This window comes from Chlorocebus sabaeus, chromosome 22 (assembly GCF_047675955.1).
Source record: "Chlorocebus sabaeus isolate Y175 chromosome 22, mChlSab1.0.hap1, whole genome shotgun sequence".
Taxonomy (NCBI): Eukaryota; Metazoa; Chordata; class Mammalia; order Primates; family Cercopithecidae; genus Chlorocebus; species Chlorocebus sabaeus.
In genome coordinates this window covers 75,250,555-75,271,057 of record NC_132925.1, presented here as the reverse complement: position 1 = coordinate 75,271,057, position 20,503 = coordinate 75,250,555, and the positions used below count along the sequence as shown (strand labels likewise).

Here is a 20,503-nt window from a genome sequence, read left to right as displayed (position 1 = left end):
CAGACTCCAGCGGTCAGATTTCAGAGGCTACATGCTTGACCTCTGGGCTCTGCAGCCACTGATGGTTTTCATTGTGGCACCGAGGGCTGAGCTGCTACAGGCTAGAGGGGCTGATCCCACCACCAGCTCAACTTAACATCCCAAGAATTTGACCTTATTCTCACCTTGTTGTTCCAATCTCCCAGTGATGGCACAGCTGGGAGGAAGATGCAGATTTAATGTATGTAAGCTGCCCAATAAATAGTAGCTATTTTAACTATAATTAGGGTAAACCAGAGAAAGAGTGCTCTCCATTGTTCACAACAGTGAACTGATATTGAGCCTGATTTTGACCAGTTTTGCCCTTGGAAGTGAGACAGCGTTGCTATTCTCCAAGTGGTACCAGATATCTAGTTTTACCCTGAAGGACTACAGCTCTCCTTTAGTTTTGCTTGGGGAAAACATTTTATTGCCAAGGAGATTTGGAAAATTGAGGTTTTCTTTTCCACCCAATCCCCCACCCCGTAGCTCCCGGCAGAAAAGCAAAAGAAAGTGAGGAATGATTATTTGAGAGCTGAAACAGGGCTATTTGGAAAAGAGAGTGTTATAACTGGCCAGGGTGTGAGCATCCCAGAGAAGACTGGGCCACAGGCCCTGGGGGGCCAGACCGTGGTAGGTATTGAGTGGGAACAGGATATGGCACAATTCCTGAAGTGTGTTTCATGGGACCCTGGTTATTTGGGGGAAATTAAAAGCTGTAACTTTGAAAAGAAGGTTTTGTGGTTGGCTTCATTTAGGTTAGTGGTTCTCAAAATGTGACTCCAGATCAGGGGCATCAGCATCTTCTGGGAAATGGTTACAGATGTCAATTTCTGGCCTCTCCTCAGACTGATCATGTGGTGGGTTTTGTTTTGTTTTGAGATGGGGTCTCACTCTGTTGCCCAGGCTAGAGTGCAGTGGTACAATCATGGCTCATTGCCGCCTTGACCACCCAGGCTCCTCCTCACCTCTGCCTCCCGAGTAGCTAAGACTACAGGTGCACACCACCACACCCAGCTATTTTTTTTTTTTTTTTTTTTTTTTTTGTAGAGATTGAGTCTCCCTGTGTTGCCCAAGCTGGTCTTGAATTCCTGAGATCAAGCAATCCTCCTGCCTCAGCCTTCCGAAGTGCTGGGATTATGGGCACAAGCCACCACGTATGGCCACCTGCTTGTGTTTTAACAAGCCCTGCAGGTGATGGTGATGCACTTGTGAGTTTGAGAACCACTGCTTTAGTGGAATGCTGGCTAAAGTTACACAGGTTTATTTCCTGTATAATTTGGTCCCACCTCACATGCTAATGCTTACTGTGACTCTTCAGGAAGGAAATACAACATACTAGCATTTTCTCCCAAATGTGTTGGGCGGTGGAAGCGTATTTTCAGGAAGCATCGCTAGGAGATGCTTCTCTGGACCACACAGGGGAAGTCAGGCAGCATTTCTCCTGACAGCCAGGGGCTAGAGAGGGCTCAGTCCCAGCTCCCAGATACTCATAAGGAGTACTCGCCTGGCCCTGGAGATTAATTTTGAGCTCAGACTCTCTGAGCTGCCAAAGAACACCAAGAATAAGAAAAAAAAAAAAAAAATGCCGACAGGCAATTGTTATACCCAGCTCCCTCCAGCCCAGGCATCTCCCAAAAGCCTTGGGGAACAGCCCATGTAGTGATCATTCTTTCCATAAGGTGGTGCTCCTGGCTTTAATTATTTTTAGTTTCTGGCTGAAACAGTAGTAACCAGCTAACAAATATAATTTATGTTACAGTTTATCTACATGGGTTTCCTACAATCACATTTTTATTTATTTATTTACTTATTTTTTTAACAGAGTCTCACTCTATCACCCAGGCTGCAGTGCAGTGGCACTAGACAGGCAAATTTTTTGGTTCTGGGTCACTGAAACATACAGTGTATTTCAAAACCTCATGTTGTACACAATAAAAATATACAATTTTTATTTGTCAACAGATAAGAAACATAATATATAGATTTTGGAGGGAAGAAATGGGGGAAGAACATAATTTCAGGGCACATTCTAAAGCTCATGCTCTCTTTCTCTCAGCTATCTTTACTCCTTTCAGTGCAAAGAAAAATATTTAATGACTAATTTACAAGTAATCAATATGGCTATTTAATCGGATTTGAGGTCACTGATTGGCTTAGATGGAGAAGAGAGAGTGAGATAGCTTTTTTCACAGACAGAAACTTAATCATGGCAGTTAGAAAAAGAGATCAGGAAACAGATTTTCCTGGAATGTCACAATTGGACATTTCTCCTCTTAGGTGAGGGAGGCAGGTTGAGCTGCTTTTTTATATTCTTACTTTGATTAGGCAGAAGTGTTTGCAATACAGTTTTCAGATTTAGAAAAATACAGGATGCTTGGCTAAATTTGAATTTAAGATAAACAACATATACATGTTTAGTATAACTATGTCCCATGTAATGATAACAGTATACTTATTGTAAACAATGTTCATTGTGTACCTAAAAAAAACAGAAAAGAGATGGTGTCTCACTTTGCAGCCCAACCTGGAATGCAGTGGCGCAATCATGGCTCACTGCCCCCTCAACATCCTGGGCTCAAGGGATCCTCCCACCTCAACCTCCAAGTAGCTGGGACTGCAGGCATGCACCACCGTGTCCAGCTGATTTTTAAAGGTTTTGCAAAACCAGGGTCTTACTACCTTGCCCAGGCTGGTCTCGAACTCTTAGGATCAAGCGATCATTAATGTGTGTCTGAAATTCTAATTTAACTGGGTGTCCTGTATTTTATCTGGCAGTTCTGCCTTGTAATAATACCCTACTTTCCCAGCTCTCTTCTTTGTCTTCCCCTACCCACATTTCTGAGGCAACCCCAGGAGGGCTCCTGGCTGAGGTGGGACTGGAGAAATGGGCCATGCTTGGGTAAACATAAACATATTTTTTCATGAGCCGGGTTTCTGCCCCACACTCTCAGGACTTCAGAGGGAAGGCTGTAAGTGGCAGCGGTTTCTGACCTGGCTGTACATTTGAATCATTTGGGCAGCTTTACATTCTACTCCTGCCAGGGCCCCCCCACCCTCAGAGATTCTGATTCAGTTCCTCTGTGTGGGAAGGACCTGGGCAGGTGCATTTTAAAATTCCTCAGGTGATTCCACTATACACCCAAAGTGAGAAACAGTACACAGTTGACATGCTCCTCGATTTACAATGGGGTTATGTCTCAATAAACACGTCTCAAGTTGAAAATACCATTAAGTCAAAAATGCATTTAATATCTCTAACCTTCTGAACATTACAGCCTAGCCTAACCTACCTTAAATGTACTCAGAACACTTTCATTAGCCTATAGTGGGGCAAAATCATCTAACACAAAGTCTATTTTATAATAAAGTGTCGAATATTTTGTGTAGTTGACTGAACACTGTACTGAGTGAAAAACAGAACGGTTGTATGGGTACCCGAAGTAGGGTTTCTACTGAGTGTGATTTGCTTTTGAACCATGGTGAAGTTGAAAAATCAAGTGGAACTGTCGTAAGTCGGGGACCGCCTGCACAGCACAATGTTTCTCAAGCTGTACGTACCCATCACCACCTAAGACCTTGTTCAGCTGTAGACTCTGACTCACTAGGGTCTGGGCCACAGAACCTGCATTTCCAACACACCCCCAGGTGACACTGATGCACTGCGTAGACCACACCTTGACCAGTCAGATTTTAGAGTGTGAAAAACTTATTATTGTAGACCTTATGTGTATATCTCTAGTTCTCCAGATATATCACTTAAGTTATCTGTCTTCTAGCTCCATCTGTATTTCAATTATTCTAAATAAAAGAAGAGGTCATTTCCCCTTGGTTCACAGAATGAACTGCAAGCTGGCTAACTGAAAGATGTCTGAGTCACACCCTCGACAGAGGCTTCTTCCTGCCTTTACCTTCCTGGTTAGGTGGTTTTTCTAATTACTTGGATGGTTCTATGTTCACCTCTCGAGGAAGAATTCACCAGAAGTGAACAGGGCTCTCAGACTTTAATCACATATAAACACTGCACCCTAGGTTTATTTCCTAAATGGTCTTCCTGACACTGCAAAATGGCTTAAGTGGGAAAGCACATTCGTTTGTTCCCTCAGCACCACTACTACAGTTATAAAGACAAGAACGAAAGAAATCAAAACTCATCTCTCAACCCATCTGTAGAACCTTACCGGTGACTTCTTGATGTCAGAGACAGCGTAATTCCCTTGTGATATCCATCTGGCAGATTCAGTTAAAGAAAGGCCGGTTCCATAAAGGTTGATGCTAAAACGACCCTGGAATACATGACCAACAAGAGATTTTCAGTCCACGTGATGTCCCCAACAAATGCAAAGGCAAAGGTGATACAATAAAAGGTACTTTGGGAAAGGGAAGGATGTTGATTAATTGTGATAGCTATTAATTATTGATGGTATTTAGTTTTGTTTGCCCAGGACCAGCCATTCTTCATGCATCATCTTAATCATCCTCGAAAGAGCTCTATGAAGGAGGTTTTCTTTACAGATGGGGAAACTGAGGCGTAACGGAAGTGATTAACTTCTTCAGGATACGATAAGAGTCCAACTCACATCCCCTGACTTCAAAGTCCTTGCTCCATTCGGCCTCCCTAACACAGCAGTCCTGATGTTGCTCACAATTATCAGATTCCTTCAGGAACAAAATGTCACAGTGTAATTTTTCTAACAAGATCTTGGTGCCAAGCTTCCTGGGCTTCCAGCTCCCTGGGGCGATTAGCACACCGCGTACTAAGCACAGCAGGGCGGGACTTCAAAGAGGCGCTTTCCACAGGATGGTCAGCAGAGGGCAGGGTTGGCCTGCTCAAGACCACCTGGGCCTGGAGGATGCGGCTTCCAGGCTCCCTCCGGTAAGGGACATCTCCCAAACCCCACGGAGGGTGCTTTCAGAACATGGCCTCTGGTGCCTCTATATTGATTTCTAAAGAGACGGTGCAGCAGAAAGACCCTCTCACTGCTTTCTCCAATTGTCTCTCTAACTCTTTCTTTCAAAAACGACTCGCAAAGCCATCTGAAATACTTTCTTCTTGAGGCTTCCTACTCCACAATGAGCAGTTTGAGCTAAAAATATTCCACATGAACACTCCTGATTGTTTTCTCTCTGAACCTGACAAGCCAGCCCTTTGTCAAAACAATCTCTTATAAACAAGAAGAGAGGCAAGGAGGAGCTCACAGCTGATCAGACCCACGTGTAAATAAAGTTCTTTCACTTGTGAATAGATCCTGGACAGATCTTTTCTCACCTCTTGGAACCTCAGTTTATTCATCTGTAAAATGGAAGGTACTAAAACTCTCTTCCCTCTGAGCACCGTACAGAGAACTAAATGAAATCAGCTAAGGCTGGCACTTAGATATGCAAAAAGATGGCATCTGTCTTACATTTTCTAGTTGCTTTGTAAGTGTTCGTCTGATCTCTTCAATATGAACAGGAAGCTTATTGAGAGCAGGGCCTTACCATTGCTTTGTTTATTGAATCAGCTATGGTTTGTAACATATGACTAGCCACTTAAATATTATATCCTAGCTCCTCAATTAAGATTTCCAGGACTAGGTGTAGCTTAGAGGTCTGTCAATGCCAGTTCCATAAATATTGACTAACAAAAGTTTATAAACATTTCTGGAGTGCTAGATTCCACAAGATAGAGGTGACCAGAGGACTTAGTTTGGGCTAAATCAGTGGTTCTCAACAGGGGACGATTTTGACCGCAGGGGAAATTTGGCAGTATCTGAAAACATTTTTGTTTGTCACAACTGTGGGGGCCAGGGAGTGGTGCTGCTACTGGCATCTGGTGGGTAGAGACCAAGGATGCTGCTGTGATGCACAGGACAGCCCACAACGGAAAATTCTCCAGCCTGAAATGTCAACAGCGCTGACGCTGATTGAAAACCTGGTACAAAGGGTAGATTTACCCTAGAATCTTGCTCCCTTCTTTACTTGCATGTGACCTCAGGCAAGGAGCCCATCTGTAAAATAGATTAGTAAGACTTAGCCTGTGAATAGGAGGTGATTAGCTAGAAGGCATAATGCATGTCACTCATTACCTGGCAGACAGTAGGTAATATTTAAAAAATATTTTTGGGCTGAGTGTGGTGGCTCATGCCTGTAATCCTAGCACTTTGGGAGGCTGAGGCGTGTGGATCATATGAGGTTCGGAGTTCAAGACCAGCCTGGCCCAATGTGGTGAAACCCCATCTCTACTAAAATTGAGAGGTGACAACGTACTAGCAGCCCTCGCTTGATCTCGGTGGCTCCTCGACCTCGGCGTCCACTCTGGCTGTGCTTGAGGAGCTCTTCAGCCCGCTGCTGCACTATGGGAGCCCCTCTCTGGGTTGGCCAAGGCTGGAGGTGGCTCCCTCTGCTTGCGGGGAGGTGTGAAGGGAGAGGCGCTGGCGGGAACCAGGGCTGCGTGCTGCGCTCGCCGGCCAGCGCGAGCTCAGGGTGGGCATGGGCTGGGCAGGCCCCGCACTCAGAGCGGCCGGCCGGCACCCCTGGCCATGGGCAGCGTGGTGCTTAGCACCCCAGCCAGCAGCTGCGAAGGGTGCACCAGGTCCCCCAGCACTGCCAGCCCGCCCACGCTGCGTTCGAATTCTTGCCGGGCCTCAGCCGCCTCCCCGCGGGCAGGTCTCCGGACCTGCAGCCTGCCATGCCCAACACACCCTCCCTGCACCCTCCGGCCCCCCCGTCCGCCCACTCCCCCTCCCCGGCAGTGGGCTCCCAGGCAGCCTGAGCCTCCCCAACTGGTGCCGCCCCCTGCTCCATGGCACCCGGTTCCATCCAAAGTCCAAGGGCTGAGGAGTGGGGACTAGCAGGCAGCTCTGCCTGTGGCCCCCCAAGGGGATCCATTAGGTGAAGCCAGCTGGGCTCCTGAGTCAGATGGGGACTTGGAGAACTTTTATGTCTAGCTGGAGAATTATATATGCACCAATCAGCACTCTGTATCTAGCTCGGGGGTTTGTGGATGCACCAATCAGCACTCTATATCTAGCTAATCTGGTGGGGACTTAGAGAACCTTTCAGTCTAGCTAAAGGATTGTAAATGCACTAATCAGTGCTCTGTGTCTAGCTCAAGGTTTGTAAACATACCAATCAGCACCCTGTCAAAAGGGACCAATCAACTTTCTGTAAAATGGACCAATCAGCAGGATGTGGGTGCGGTCAGATAAGGGAATAAAAGCAGGCTGCGGGAGGCTGCAGTGGCAAACTGCTGCTTCCATGCTGTGGATGCTTTGTTCTTTTGTTCTTCACAGTAAATCTTGTTGCTGCTCACTCTTTGGGTCTGTGCTGCCTTTAAGAGCTGTAACACTGAAGGTCTGCAGCTTGACTCCTGAAGGCAGAGAGACCATGAACCCACCAGAAGGAAGAAACTCTGGACACATCTGAACATCAGAAGGAATAAATTGGGGACACGCCATCTTTAAGAGCTGTAACACTCACCACGAGGGTCCACAACTTCATTCTTGAAGTCAGCGAGACCAAGAACCCACCAATTCCGAACACAAAAATTAGCTGGGCATGGTGGTGCGTGCCTGTAATCCTAGCTACTCGGGAGACTGAGAGGTGGAGGTTGCAGTCAGCTAAGATTATGCAAATGCACTCCAGCACGGGCAACAGAGTATGACTCTGTCAAAATTTTTATGACAATGGCTACAGAGGTTCATGGTTCTTATGTGGTGGCATGGATGCCGTGCTCAGGTGTTCCTAATTGTAGCTGCACTGAGGCCTTCTCAGACACTGGGTTTTGTATGTTGCATTATTCAATTGGCCATTTTGTTTTGTTTTAGTTTATGTGAGACAGGGTCTCACTGTCACCCAGGCTGGAGTGCAGTGGTGTGATTTTGGCTCACTGCAACCTCTGCCTCCCGGGTTCAAGTGATTCTTATACCTCAGCCTTCCCAGTAGCTGGGACTATAGCTGTGCACCATCAGGCCTAGCTAATTTTTTCTTTGGTAAAGATTGAGTTTCACCATGTTGGCCAGGCTGGTCTTGACCTCGAGTGATCCACCTCCCTCAGCCTCCCAACGTGCTGGGATTACAGGCCTGAGCCACTAGGCCCGCCACCCTCTTCCCCCAAATTTTCTTATCTTACTACAATTTCTGTCCCCAGGAGTGGGTCCACATAATTCAAAGTGCCTAGGCCATCCTAGTGCCAAGAATGCCCCTCTTTTCTCCCTCAATTCTGCTTTCCATTCAGACTGCCTGTCCCACCTGTACTGCAAGAGAAAGGAGACTTGATCTGCTTTGGCACTGAAGTTTTCAGGAGGTGCAGGTTGCTGATCCAGCTTCTTTCTGGACAATGCCCCCAGCCGACCTGGGTGTCCAGTGTCTGAACATGCTCAATATATACATCTACTAGGTCTGTCTTTCCAGAGGGGTTGAGGAACCCAGATGCAACAGGAGATTGTCCTCCTCATTTTCCTTCTGCCCTTTCCACAGTTTAGGGATCTGCATTTCAGCAAATGTCCTAGCTGATTGTTAGCACTCTGAAAGTTGAGTTCCACCAGGGAAGTAAAGACCTAATGTTCTTTCTGGCTCTGCTCTGGGACATCTTTGCCCTTAAGAGCCTTATCTTCAAGGTCTAAAGGGCAAATGAGTTGTAAACACTACTTTCTGTTGCCTATTCTAAAGAAGAGTGATTAAGAGTTGTACGTTTACTAGATGGTCCCTAAAGGTTTGCAAAAGATGTGCTTAGACCAAAGGATAATCCTGTTTTCTCTTGTACAAGAGCAAATGTTGCAGAAATGTTGCCTGAAAACAGAATCAAAAGACACGTCTACTATCATGGATATGAATTCAGACACACTTAGGATCAAATCCAGACTCTACTGAGCAGCAGCTGTGTAGGTTTGGGCAAATCCTCCCAATTTCTACTCCTTACCCTCTTCCTCTATAGAAAGGAGGCATTTTCATAGAATATTCTGGTGATTTAAATGCTACATGGAGTAGACAATACTGAGTACAGTGACTAAAGCATAGATGAATAATAAATGCTAGCTATTAATACCATCAATAATAACAGTGTCACATCTACTGTCAGGATAAAAAAATTCTGGTTATGTTTCAAGATGAGGGCTATCGGGGAACCCACTCTTATTAATAAATACATCCACAAAGCAATAGTGGTCAATGAGGTAGAAGAAACAAGTTCTCAAACACAACATCATTCTGCTTCGATTTCTGGGCAATCACTAGGTCAAAGGCTGAAGCATCCACTCTGAAGCAGCCTCCACAATTGCGCTTTCTACAAACCTTTTCCTGGAAAACTGATTGGAAAAACTGACATCTTCCATCAGTATAGCTGGTGTTAAATATACATGTCTAAGGAATTGAATTCCTAAAGTACCCAATATGGTTTGAAGAATGAGCTGGGAAAAAATAAATTAGCCTCTCACAAGCTTTGGGTTTTCCCATTTAGCAATTGCTTCATTGTCAGGATTTAGCAAATCAATCAGTTCATTTGTCTGTGAATTATTAAAATAAATGAATGCAAATTACTTTTCATTTACTTAGGCTTCCCAAAGGATGTGCATAGAGAAACAAGAAAATCCTGAGACATTTGAAGAAAGCAGGACAGGGTCAATATATTAGCCACTAAAATGCAACAGATACCAATGGGGTTTTTGAAGCCATCAATTGCCCTAAAAAACACCGCACTTCAAGTTTTCGATTCCTGGGTAATGGAAGAAAGTCTTTTCACCATTATGTCTTTTGTTTATTTTCTTTCTCCCCTGAGAGCTTCCTCTCCCTTCTCTAAAATGTTTAGCAACATTCTTCTAAAGCATGAGGCTGAAAAAACCCTTCGTTAAAAGAACGTTCAGATGTGTTTGTCTTTGGACATTCTCTGTAGTTTGGGGTAAATCCATCCTATGGCGACAGGGCTTGGGATTCTGAGTGCATCATGGAGTCCCAATCTTCAGACTTTTGAAGGTGCACAGACAAAGTGAGAAACTCTTGACAGAGTTTAACAGCAGATTTGTGCAGACCTCCTTCAAACCGAAGAGAAAACTGTGGCCAAGTTCTCCTATCCAGAATCACTGAATTCATTGTTTGTCCCGCCTTCCAAGGGCAGACCAAATGCCTGCTTTGCAAAGACCAATGCCTGCTTTGCAAAATAAGCCGGAGCTGATTATGACAGCATGTTTCAAAAGACTAGCTATAACTTGCCACGCCTCTCTCAGGCAAGAAAGTGTAGAACCACAGAATGGGCAGAAAGATTGCTGCTGAGTGGCTCTGCTGAAAAGTCATCCAGCAGAAGATGATGAATTTGCACTTCTGGTCTGAACACTGCAAACTCTGTAGAACTGAAGTAGCGGTAACAGGTTGAGTCAATGACATCCACAGAGCCCCAAACCTTGGTCCCGGAGGACTTCTAGAATATATTATTATTTCATGAGTCTTCGTTAACCTGTCATCCTCTCTAATAGGCTTTAAATTTCTCAAGGGATGAATGTTTATGAGTCTCCAGTAAAAAGGATGGTGCCTGGTACAAAGTGAGCACTCAAGAAAGATCAGCTGATTTGTTGCTGAGACTATTCTAGAGCCACTTCTGAGTACTGTTCAGGAACCAAAGGAAACCCAGATAAGTCTTGAAAATTCTGAGATCTCCAGGTCCAACCTTTATTTATTTAAAAAAAAATGGTTTCATGCTTATTTTGAAAAATTTAGGAAATCCAGCAAAGTCAAACATAAGAAAAACTAAAAACTTACCAATATACCCAACTAATATTTTGAAAAAGTTCTTCCAAACTTTTTCTCTGTTTATACATTAAAAGAAAATACAGATGGGATCATACTGCATGTACTGTTTTGCATCTTGTTTTTTCTGTCTAATCCATGTAAAGTGTTCTTCTATATCATGCAATATTCAGATTCATGAAGGCTGACAGTGGTGTGTTGGCACTCACTTGAACTGACTTTTGAGAGTCAACTGTCTGCCTTCTTTCTAGCCCTCCATTTAGTGACATAATGTTGATGACTTGAAATCAATTATGGGGAGAATATTTATACCATAGCAATTGACAAATGTTACAAAGCAGGACCTTTTTTTTTTTTTTGGAAGAGTCAGTCATTAAATATTTACTAGCACTCTGCTGACTGTACAATATTCATTTTATTAACCACAATAATTTGTTTAACCAAGCCCTCACTACCCGACATCTAATTTGTTTCTAAGCTGACATGTTTTGTTGAATGCAGAAGTTACGCATGTAGCTATGATCATTTCCTTAGGGCCCACTTTCAGGAGCTGAATTACGAGATTAGACTCCAGAGCGTTTGTGAGGGTCTTGATACATGTGGCCAAACTGCCCTCCAGAGCAACTGGTCTAATCACATTCCCAGGAACAGATGCAACTGAGGGTGTCCCCGGGAAAGTGGGAAGTAAATCCCTCGCAAGGGGGAAGGCACCAAGGACATACCTGTGGGCACTTGGCAGCGCTGTAGCAATCCCCGGCTGTGGCAAAAGGGACAGGATGTCCTTCGCTTGTCCTTGCAAACTGTAAGTCAGTGGCTGTGGGGTGGAGAAGGGGTTAAAGGCAGGGGAAGTTAAGAGTGGGAGAAAGGCAAGGAAGGAATGGGACATTAACAAGGAGACAGAAGGGAAGAAGAAGAATAAGAGGGAATGGGAGAGAAAGAAGCAATGTGAACTATTAGTGGGCAAATGGATCCAGATGCTCACTAGCTTTTTCCTCATTATATTTGTGGTTCTGGGAGCTTCATTCCCCGGGCTTCATCAGTCCCGAAGGTCTGTCTTCCCACAGTATGGAAGCCAAAAAGGGGGTTTCAAATGACTTTGGAATTGATTCCTACATAAATAAATATGTGAATCACCTCACTTAAATGTAGCGTAATTGGCTGGTTGAGAACCTCCTGTTATCCTACGTCACGGGCTTCAGGCCAGGGGGAAATAAGCCAGAAAGAAAGCATTTCCAGCTACTTAGGAGTGATTCCCTGAGGTTTCCTCTGTCCTCCTGTGGCCTAAGCACTATTATTGCCAAAATGTGGAGCAATTAGAACCCCCATCTTGAAATTATTAATGGCAGTTTCTCAAGTTTGGGGCTAGCCTGTAATTTTTTATTTTTTAAAGAGTCAATAAATACAAGGCCAACCCAAAGTGCATGTTGTTAACCCCTACTGTAGCTCCTGAGATGAGCTCTGCACATGGAAAGGGAGGAGTTAACCTGAGAATCCTGCAAAAGCTATCTGCCAGAGAGACTGGAGGCCAGAGGCAGGTTCCATCTTTCCGCCTTGTCTTTCGGGAATGGTCTTAATCTTTCTACAGTTCACCACACTTTGGTGAGAGGGAAATCCCAGTGCTCCATTGTGAAAGGAAAGCGGCCCTTGCCTGCTTCAGCATGTAGAACCCTTGGGTCTTAGCTGAGGTCTTTTCCTAAGTGGAGAAACTGCAGACCCTCTGCCTTTAGCCCTCATTAGTCTAGCTGAAGGAAATTTAAAGTATCTTGGTCCAAATCACGTTTAATCTATCTCAAGAGAAAAGTAATGCAATATTATGGGTATAATGTTAATGAGGAAAAATTAATTATTCATTATTTCTGTTTTTCCTTTATGCAAGGGAACATGTTGAGGTATTTTAGCTGTCCTTAACCACTTCTATGATTAATGTCCCCAACGGAGATGCAGTGTTGGCGAGAGTATGAAATCAGCCCCTACACAGGCTAGTTTAGAAAAGGTAATTCTGTGTTCCACTTTTCTTCTGCAAATTGACAACTGAATAAAATTAGTTTTATGTCCGTGTAAGCATGTACACTGTGCTGGTGAAAGCTGGGGTGGGGGGTGGTGAATGCTGCCCATGAATTTCTTAGCTTTGGGGTTTTGTATCTGCTGTTTATTCTACCTTGAATACTTCTGCTACCACCTCTGCCTCCCCCACACTGACCTCTGTGCCTGGCTAACCTTAACTTGACCTTAGGGTCTCCATTTCGATATCATATTTTCTGGAAGGCTGCCCTGACCTCCCACATTTCAATGGCACTTCTTTCATGTGCTTTCCTCTACTTCATTCATTCAATTCATTCATTACAAATTGGAGAGAGCACCTGCCTTGTGCGAGCCACTTTCCAGGCACTGGGGATACAACAGTGAACAAAAAAGACAAAACTCTGCCTGCTGGACTGTCCTCGCTGCACTGTAAGCTTCCAGTGTTGTTCTTCTCCATACCCTCAGCACCTCCCTGCTAGCCAATATGCAAGAAAGGCTTGCTGTCTGAATGGAAAGAAGAACGTACACATTCCCACAGGACACCTCACTAACTTACTTATTATCTGCATGCTGGTCAGGTCTATTCTGATTTTCTGAAAACTGGAAAACCCAGCCGCTGTGTAATCCTTCCGACATTGGCAGTCATCACGCCGGCTCCCGTTATAGGGACATTCCGTTGGGTTGTGTAACCTAAATTACACAGAGAATGTTCCGGTAAGGATGGAAAAGCATTTCTAGGGATCTCCAGGCCTCTGGGATCTTCTGAGCCTGGCTCTCCTACCTGTGTCCATAAACCTCGGAGAAATTCTCTGAGTCTCCATGCACCAGTGTCACGTACTCTTTGGGGTGGTCCGAGTGCATCCCCGCACAGAATATCTGAAAGACCATATATAAGCCAGGAAGAGAGGCTCAGAAATGAGGTAATGAGAGCAGTGATCACTTACTCTAAAAATATTCTTGAAATAATGACTGGTATCTGACATTCACCTTCAGAAGCTTTCCTCTAATCATCAGGAAATATTCACCATCTTCACTGGCACCTTTGAGTCTTTTTACCTCCTTGCAATTCTGGGGTAACTCACCTAGAAAACACAAATCACAAAAAATAGGGTGTGATGCTCCGAGATGTGAATTATCTGCCTATAGAATGAATGACATTGTTCACACTAAAACTTTTTAGCAAAGGGAATGATTTCTTTAAGAAAAAATTCATATTTCTAAAAAGGGCAGGCAATCAAATGAAAAATGATAATCCTGTTCTTCATGCTAAAGAAAGATAACTTCAGTTGGCCAACTTACAGTTATAGATATTGCGGCAGGTTTTTCGTTCTTCTGGCTTCAAATCAGTGTGGCATAAGTGGCTGGGTTGGTCCTCATTGGTTAAACATTGCACAGATCTCTGCATCACTCCAACACCACAAGACACTGAGCACTGTAAGACAAATGAGAGTCGGTGGTGTGGCTATGGAATGTGGGAGGCATAGGCTTCCAGTGGTGTGGAGCTCAGAGCCCTGATGTCATCCTGTACAGGGTGTCACTTCAGACTCTGTGCCACAGAATACAAAAAGCTGACATTTACTGAGCACTATGGGCCAGTCTCTGTGCTAAGCTTTATAGATTCATATTCATGCATTTATAAAAACATATATATGTATAAAACACTTATACGTATGTATAAAATTTGTGTAATTTTACACACACACACACATAATTTTTTCATTTAAGCTTCACTGTACCCCTATGAGATAGTATTACCATTATCTTATTTTTACAGGTGAGATTGGAGCTCAGATATTAAGGAATTTGTTCAAGGTCATGGTGGAACCAGGATTCATACCCTAACTGCTTCCAACTCATCATACACTTTTGCCTGATCACTTTTCAATTCTTTCTTTTTCTTTTTCTTTTTTTGTTTCTTGATACAGAGTTTTGTTCTTCTTGCCCAGGTCAGAGGGCAATGGCATGATCTCGGCTCACTGCAACCTCCACATCCCAGGTTCAAGCGATTCTCCTGTCTCAGCCTCCCTGGTAGCTGGGACTACAGGGCGTGCACCATCTTGCCCAGCTACTTTTTGTATTTTATTAAAGCAGTGTGAAGAGGGAAATTTATAGCACTAAATGCCCAGGAAAGAAAGCAGGAAAGATCTAAAATTGACACCCTAATATCACAATGAAAAGAACTAGAGAAGCAAGAGCAAACACATTCAAAAGCTAGCAGAAGGCAAGAAATAACTAAGATCAGAGTAGAAATGAAGGAGATAGAGACACAAAAAAACCCTTTAAAAAAATCAATGAATCCAGGAGGTGATATTTTGAAAAGATCGACAAAATTGATAGACTGCTAGCAAGACTAATAAAAAAAGAGAGAAGAATCAAATAGATGCAATAAAAAATGATATAGGGGATATCACCACCGATCCCAAAGAAATACAAGCTACCATCAGAGAATACTGTAAACACTTCTATGCAAATAAACTAGAAAATCTAGAAGAAATGGATAAATTGCTGGACATATACACCCTCCCAAGAACCAGGAAGAAGCTAAATCACTGAATACACCAATAACAGGCTCTGAAATTGAGACAATTAATAGCCTACCAAACAAAAAGGTCCAGGACCAGATGGATTCATGGCTGAATTGTACCAGAGGTACAAAGAGGAGCTGGGACCATTCCTTCTGAAACTATTCCAATCAATAGAGAAAGAGGGAATCCACCCTAACTCATTTTATGAGGCCAGCATCATCCTGATATCAAAGCCTGGCAGAGACACAACAAAAAAAGATCATTTTAGACCAATATCCCTGATTAACATCGATGTGAAAATCCTCAATAAAATACTGGCAAACCAAATCCAGCAGCACAACAAAAAGCTTATCCACCACGATCAAGTTGGCTTCATCCCTGGGATGCAAGGCTGGTTCAACATACACAAATCAATAAACAGAATCCATCATATAAACACAGCCAAAGACAAAGACCACATGATTATCTCAATACATGCAGAAAAGGCCTTCAACAAAATTCGACAGTCCTTCATGCTAAAAACTCTCAATAAACTAGGTATTGATGGGACGTATCTCAAAATAATAAGAGCTATTTATGACAAACCCACAGCCAATATCATACTGAATGGGCAAAAACTGGAGGCATTCCCTTTGAAAACTGGCATAAGACTGGGATGCCCTCTCTCACCACTCCTATTCAACATAGTGTTGGAAGTTCTGGCCAGGGCAATCAGGCAGGAGAAAGAAATAAAGGGTATTCAATTAGGAAAAGAGGAAGTCAAATTGTCCCTGTTTGCAGATGACATGATTATATGTCTCACCCTAAAATCTCTGTAAGCTGATCAGCAACTTCAGCAAAGTCTCAGGATACAAAATCAATGTGCGAAAGTCACAAGCATTCCTATACACCAAGAACAGACAAACAGAGGGCCAAATCATGAGTGAACTCCCATTCACAATTGCTTCAAAGAGAATAAAATACCTAGGAATCCAACTTACAAGGGATGTAAAGGACCTCTTCAAGGATAACTACAAACCACTGCTCAACGAAATAAAAGAGGATACAAACAAATGGAAGAACATTCCATGCTCATGGATAGGAAGAATCAATATCGTGAAAATGGCCATACTGCTCAAGGTAATTTATAGATTCAATGCCATCCCCATCAAGCTACCAATGACTTTCTTGACAGAATTGGAAAAAACTACTTTAAAGTTCACATGGAACCAAAAAAGAGCCCGCATTGCCAAGATAATCCTAAGCAAAAAGAACAAAGCTAGAGGCATCACGCTACCTGACTTCAAACTGTACTACAAGCCTACAGTAACCAAAACAGAATAGTACTGGTACCAAAACAGAGATATAGAGCAATGGAACAGAACAGAGCCCTCGGAAATAATACCACACATCTACACCCATCTGATCTTTGACAAACCTGACAAAAACAAGCAATGGGGAAGGAGTCCCTATTCAATAAATGGTGCTGGGAAAACTGGCTAGCCATATGTACAAAGCTGAAACTGGATCCCTTCCTTACACCTTATACAAAAATTAATTCAAGATGGATTAAAGACTTAAATGTTAGACCTAAAACCATAAAAATCCTAGAAGAAAACCTAGGCAATACCATTCAGGACATAGGCATGGGCATGGACTTCATGACTAAAACACCAAAAGCAATGGCAACAAAAGTCAAAATTGACAAATGGGATCTAGTTAAACTAAAGAGCTTCTGCACAGCAAAAGAAACTACCATCAGAGTGAACAGGCAACCTACAGAATGGGAGAAAATTTTTTCAATCTACCCATCTGACAAAGGGCTAATATCCAGAATCTACAAAGAACTCAAACAAATTCACAAGAAATAAACAACCCCAAAAGTTGGTGAAGGATATGAACAGACACTTCCCAAAAGAAGACATTTATGCAGCCAATAGACACATGAAAAAATGCTCACCATCACGAGCCATCAGAAAAATGCAAATCAAAACCACAATGAGATACCATCTCACACCAGCTAGAATGGTGATCATTAAGAAGTCAGGAAACAACAGGTGCTGGAGAGAATGTGGAGAAATAGGAACAGTTTTACACTGTTGGTGGGACTGTAAACTAGTTCAACCATTGTGGAAGATTGTGTGGTGATTCCTCAAGGATCTAGAACTAGAAATACCATTTGACCCAGCCATTCCATTACTGGGTATATACTCAAAGGATTATAAATCACGCTGCTATAAAGACACATGCACACGTATGCTTATTGCGGCACTATTCACAATAGCAAAGACTTGGAACCAACCCAAATGTCCATCAATGATAGACTGGATTAAGAAAATGTGGCACATTTACACCATGGAATACTATGTAGCCATGAAAAAGGATGAGTTCATGTCCTTTGTAGGGACATGGATAAAGCTAGAAACCATCATTCTGAGCAAACTATCGCAAGGACAGAAAACCAAACATCAAATGTTCTCACTCATAGGTGGGAACTGAACAATGAGAACACTTGGATACAGGGTGGGGAACATCACACACTGGGGCCTGTCATGGGGTGGGGGTAGCGGGGAGGGATAGCATTAGGAGATATACCTAATGTAAATGATGAGTTAATGGGTGCAGCACACCAACATAGCACATGTATACATATGTAACAAACCTGCACGCTGTACACATACATGTACCCTAGAACTTAAAGTATAATAATAATTTTAAAAATTTTGTATTTTAAGTAGAGACAGGATTTCACCATGATGGCCAGGCTGGTCTCAATCTGCTGACCTCATGGTCCGCCCACCTCGGCCTCTCGAAGTGCTGGGATTACAGGTATGAGCTACCGTGCCTGGCTGCCTGACCAGTTTTCCAGACTAAGAGCCGCCTGGTCCAGAGCCAGGGGGGCTGTGACAGTCTTCCAGGGCAGTCCCAATTTAAAATATTCTGCCTTGTTGTACCCCAATGCAATGAAGTATTTCTTACACAGAAGCACTAGAACATACAGACTTCTTAACAACATAAGCAACAATAACTACTCCTTCCGTAACTCTTATGAGTATCAGATTTTAAGTGCTTTTTTAAAAAAAAATTTGCAGTAAAATATACACAAAATATTTGTCATTATAACCTAAGTGCTTTATATATACAGGTCTATTGGAAGTGCTGGGGACCAGAAGTATTTTGCATTTCAGATTTTTTTTTCCAGATTTTGGAATATTTGCAGTATTACTAGTTGGATATCCCTAATCTGAACATCTGAAACTCAAGATGCTCCAAGGAGCATTTCATTACAGTGTCATATCGGCACTAAAACACGTTTGGATTTTATAGCATTTTGGATTTCTGGACTAGGGATGCTCAACCTGTGTAAACTCATTTCATCTTCACAACTACCAGTTTTGCAGATGAGAAAACTGAGACACAAAAGTTATGCAACTTGCCCAAGGTTGTTCACCTGGGAAGTGGCAGAACCAGGGTTCAGATGCAGACTGTCTGGCTTTAGAGCCCATGTTCTAAACACCGAGCCACCTTGGTAAACAGAAAGAAATCCCTTTGATCCCTGTCAGCCCATTTCAAGTTGCTAACTCCAGGGTCTCTCCCGGAAGTAGAGTTACTAAGGAGAGTGGGTTAGGCAGGACATGTTTAATACGGGGTTGAGATCCAAGGGTTTTCAGATTTGAGCGCTCAGTCTTCTACTTACACTTCCCCAGTTGCCAACTCTCCAGGTGGCCGAGACAGGGCACTCCCTCAGGTAACAGGGGTGAACACTGGGGGGCTGCGTGCCCGGGCAGTTGACGGTGGTTTGGTAGCTGTATTCATAATTCTCCTTCCCGGTGTAAATCTCGCTGCATGAGACAAGCCTTTGTTTGTAGCCTTTTCCACAGGTCACTGAGCACTGCAAAGACAGGGTTGAGAGGAGAGGTTTGAGCAGTTCCTGGGGCAGCCCACAATAGGCCCCTGACCTCCACACCGAGCGCCGACCGTGTGACTATGCTGCAGAAAGCTCCCACTTCATTAGCTTATTTATTCATTTCAAGCGGCAGGCCCTGAGCACACAGGAGACAGGCAACCCTACAGGGTGCCTCGGGGATCTGGTGCTTCCACTGGCATCTTCTCAGCCTCCACTGCAGGTGGGGATCCCTCAAGCCCCTTCTGGAGGTTTTGAGGGGAGGAGGAGGGGGAGGTGCTCCAGCTGTCATTCATTCAGTTTGCATCTTCAGCCCAACTGCACAGGTTGGCAAACTGCTCTTTTCTAAATCTATGATGACCACCAAATTGGGAGGGAAGAGGAGACAGCAGCTGACCCGTGAGTTGGCATTTTGAGTGTGAAATCCAAGCACTGAGCCAAAGGGGACTCTGCGACTGTTTTCCTTCCCTCCTTGGTGCTGTTTGCTTTCCTACCTGCCCTCCATTTAATTTCCTTCTCCCCTCTCTCTCCCTGGCTATAGATTTTTTTTTTTTTTTTTTTTTTTTTTGAGATTGCATCTCACTCTGTTGTCCAGGCTGGAGTGCAGTGACATGATCTCTGCTCACTGCAGCCTCTGTCTCCCAGGTCCAAGTGATTCTCATGCCTCACCCTCCCAAGTAGTTGGGATTACAAGTGTGCACCACCACACCCGGCTAGGCTATAGATGTTGACTGGCATGTTACCTTTCTGCTTTTCTACCTCTTGCTCTATATCATGCCCTCATCTGTACTCTTCTATCCTAACTCGATGGCATTTAAACATACTCAACCAATACAGAAATGGAGAAGAAATACACATTGTTATAGTGTCCCAACATTCAACCTCCTTAGTTAAATTTTTTTTTATCGTTTTCTATTTAAAAAATAAAACTAAGTTACAATTAATTTAGTTTTGATGATATTTGATGATATTTTTAGGCAACGGCATCAAATAACTGGTCATCTTTTGTAAACATGCTTCATAAACTTGGGGTAGAACGCCGGTATTCTCTAGACTTAAGGTTCTTGGGTGAGGGTGGGATGAACACCCCAAAACAGTATACTACAAGTGGTGTGTTATGCTTTTTCTGGGGTAAGGGACCACAGCTTTCATCAATTCTCAAGGGCAGTTAGAAGCCACAGTGTCTGCTTTGCCCTAATGTCTCCTCCTGCTTTTAGTCACATGGCTTTCTTCTCCTGCAACTTTTCCAGGGAAAAGGCTCTCCTTGAAGAAATCCCAGAGGCAGGAGAGAACAAGTCTGGCTAGAGGCATGCAGAGCATCCCTGGGCCTTCCCTT

The 20,503-nt window shown here is 43.6% G+C and overlaps 1 protein-coding gene across 7 annotated transcripts in view; it reads right to left on the bottom strand.

Annotated features, from left to right (window-relative positions):
* Positions 1-20,503, bottom strand: part of ADAMTS9 (ADAM metallopeptidase with thrombospondin type 1 motif 9) — a 174,314-nt gene that overhangs the window by 13,244 nt on the left and 140,567 nt on the right. For all 7 annotated transcript variants that reach the window (XM_007984895.3, XM_007984897.3, XM_007984894.3 and 4 more), the window contains 7 exons: positions 18,961-19,155; positions 14,059-14,191; positions 13,747-13,841; positions 13,541-13,635; positions 13,316-13,449; positions 11,460-11,551; positions 4,200-4,304 (listed from right to left, as the gene is read on the bottom strand). In XM_007984895.3, coding sequence (XP_007983086.2) covers positions 4,200-4,304; positions 11,460-11,551; positions 13,316-13,449; positions 13,541-13,635; positions 13,747-13,841; positions 14,059-14,191; positions 18,961-19,155 — 849 coding nt within the window. The remainder of the gene's footprint in view (positions 1-4,199; positions 4,305-11,459; positions 11,552-13,315; positions 13,450-13,540; positions 13,636-13,746; positions 13,842-14,058; positions 14,192-18,960; positions 19,156-20,503) is intronic.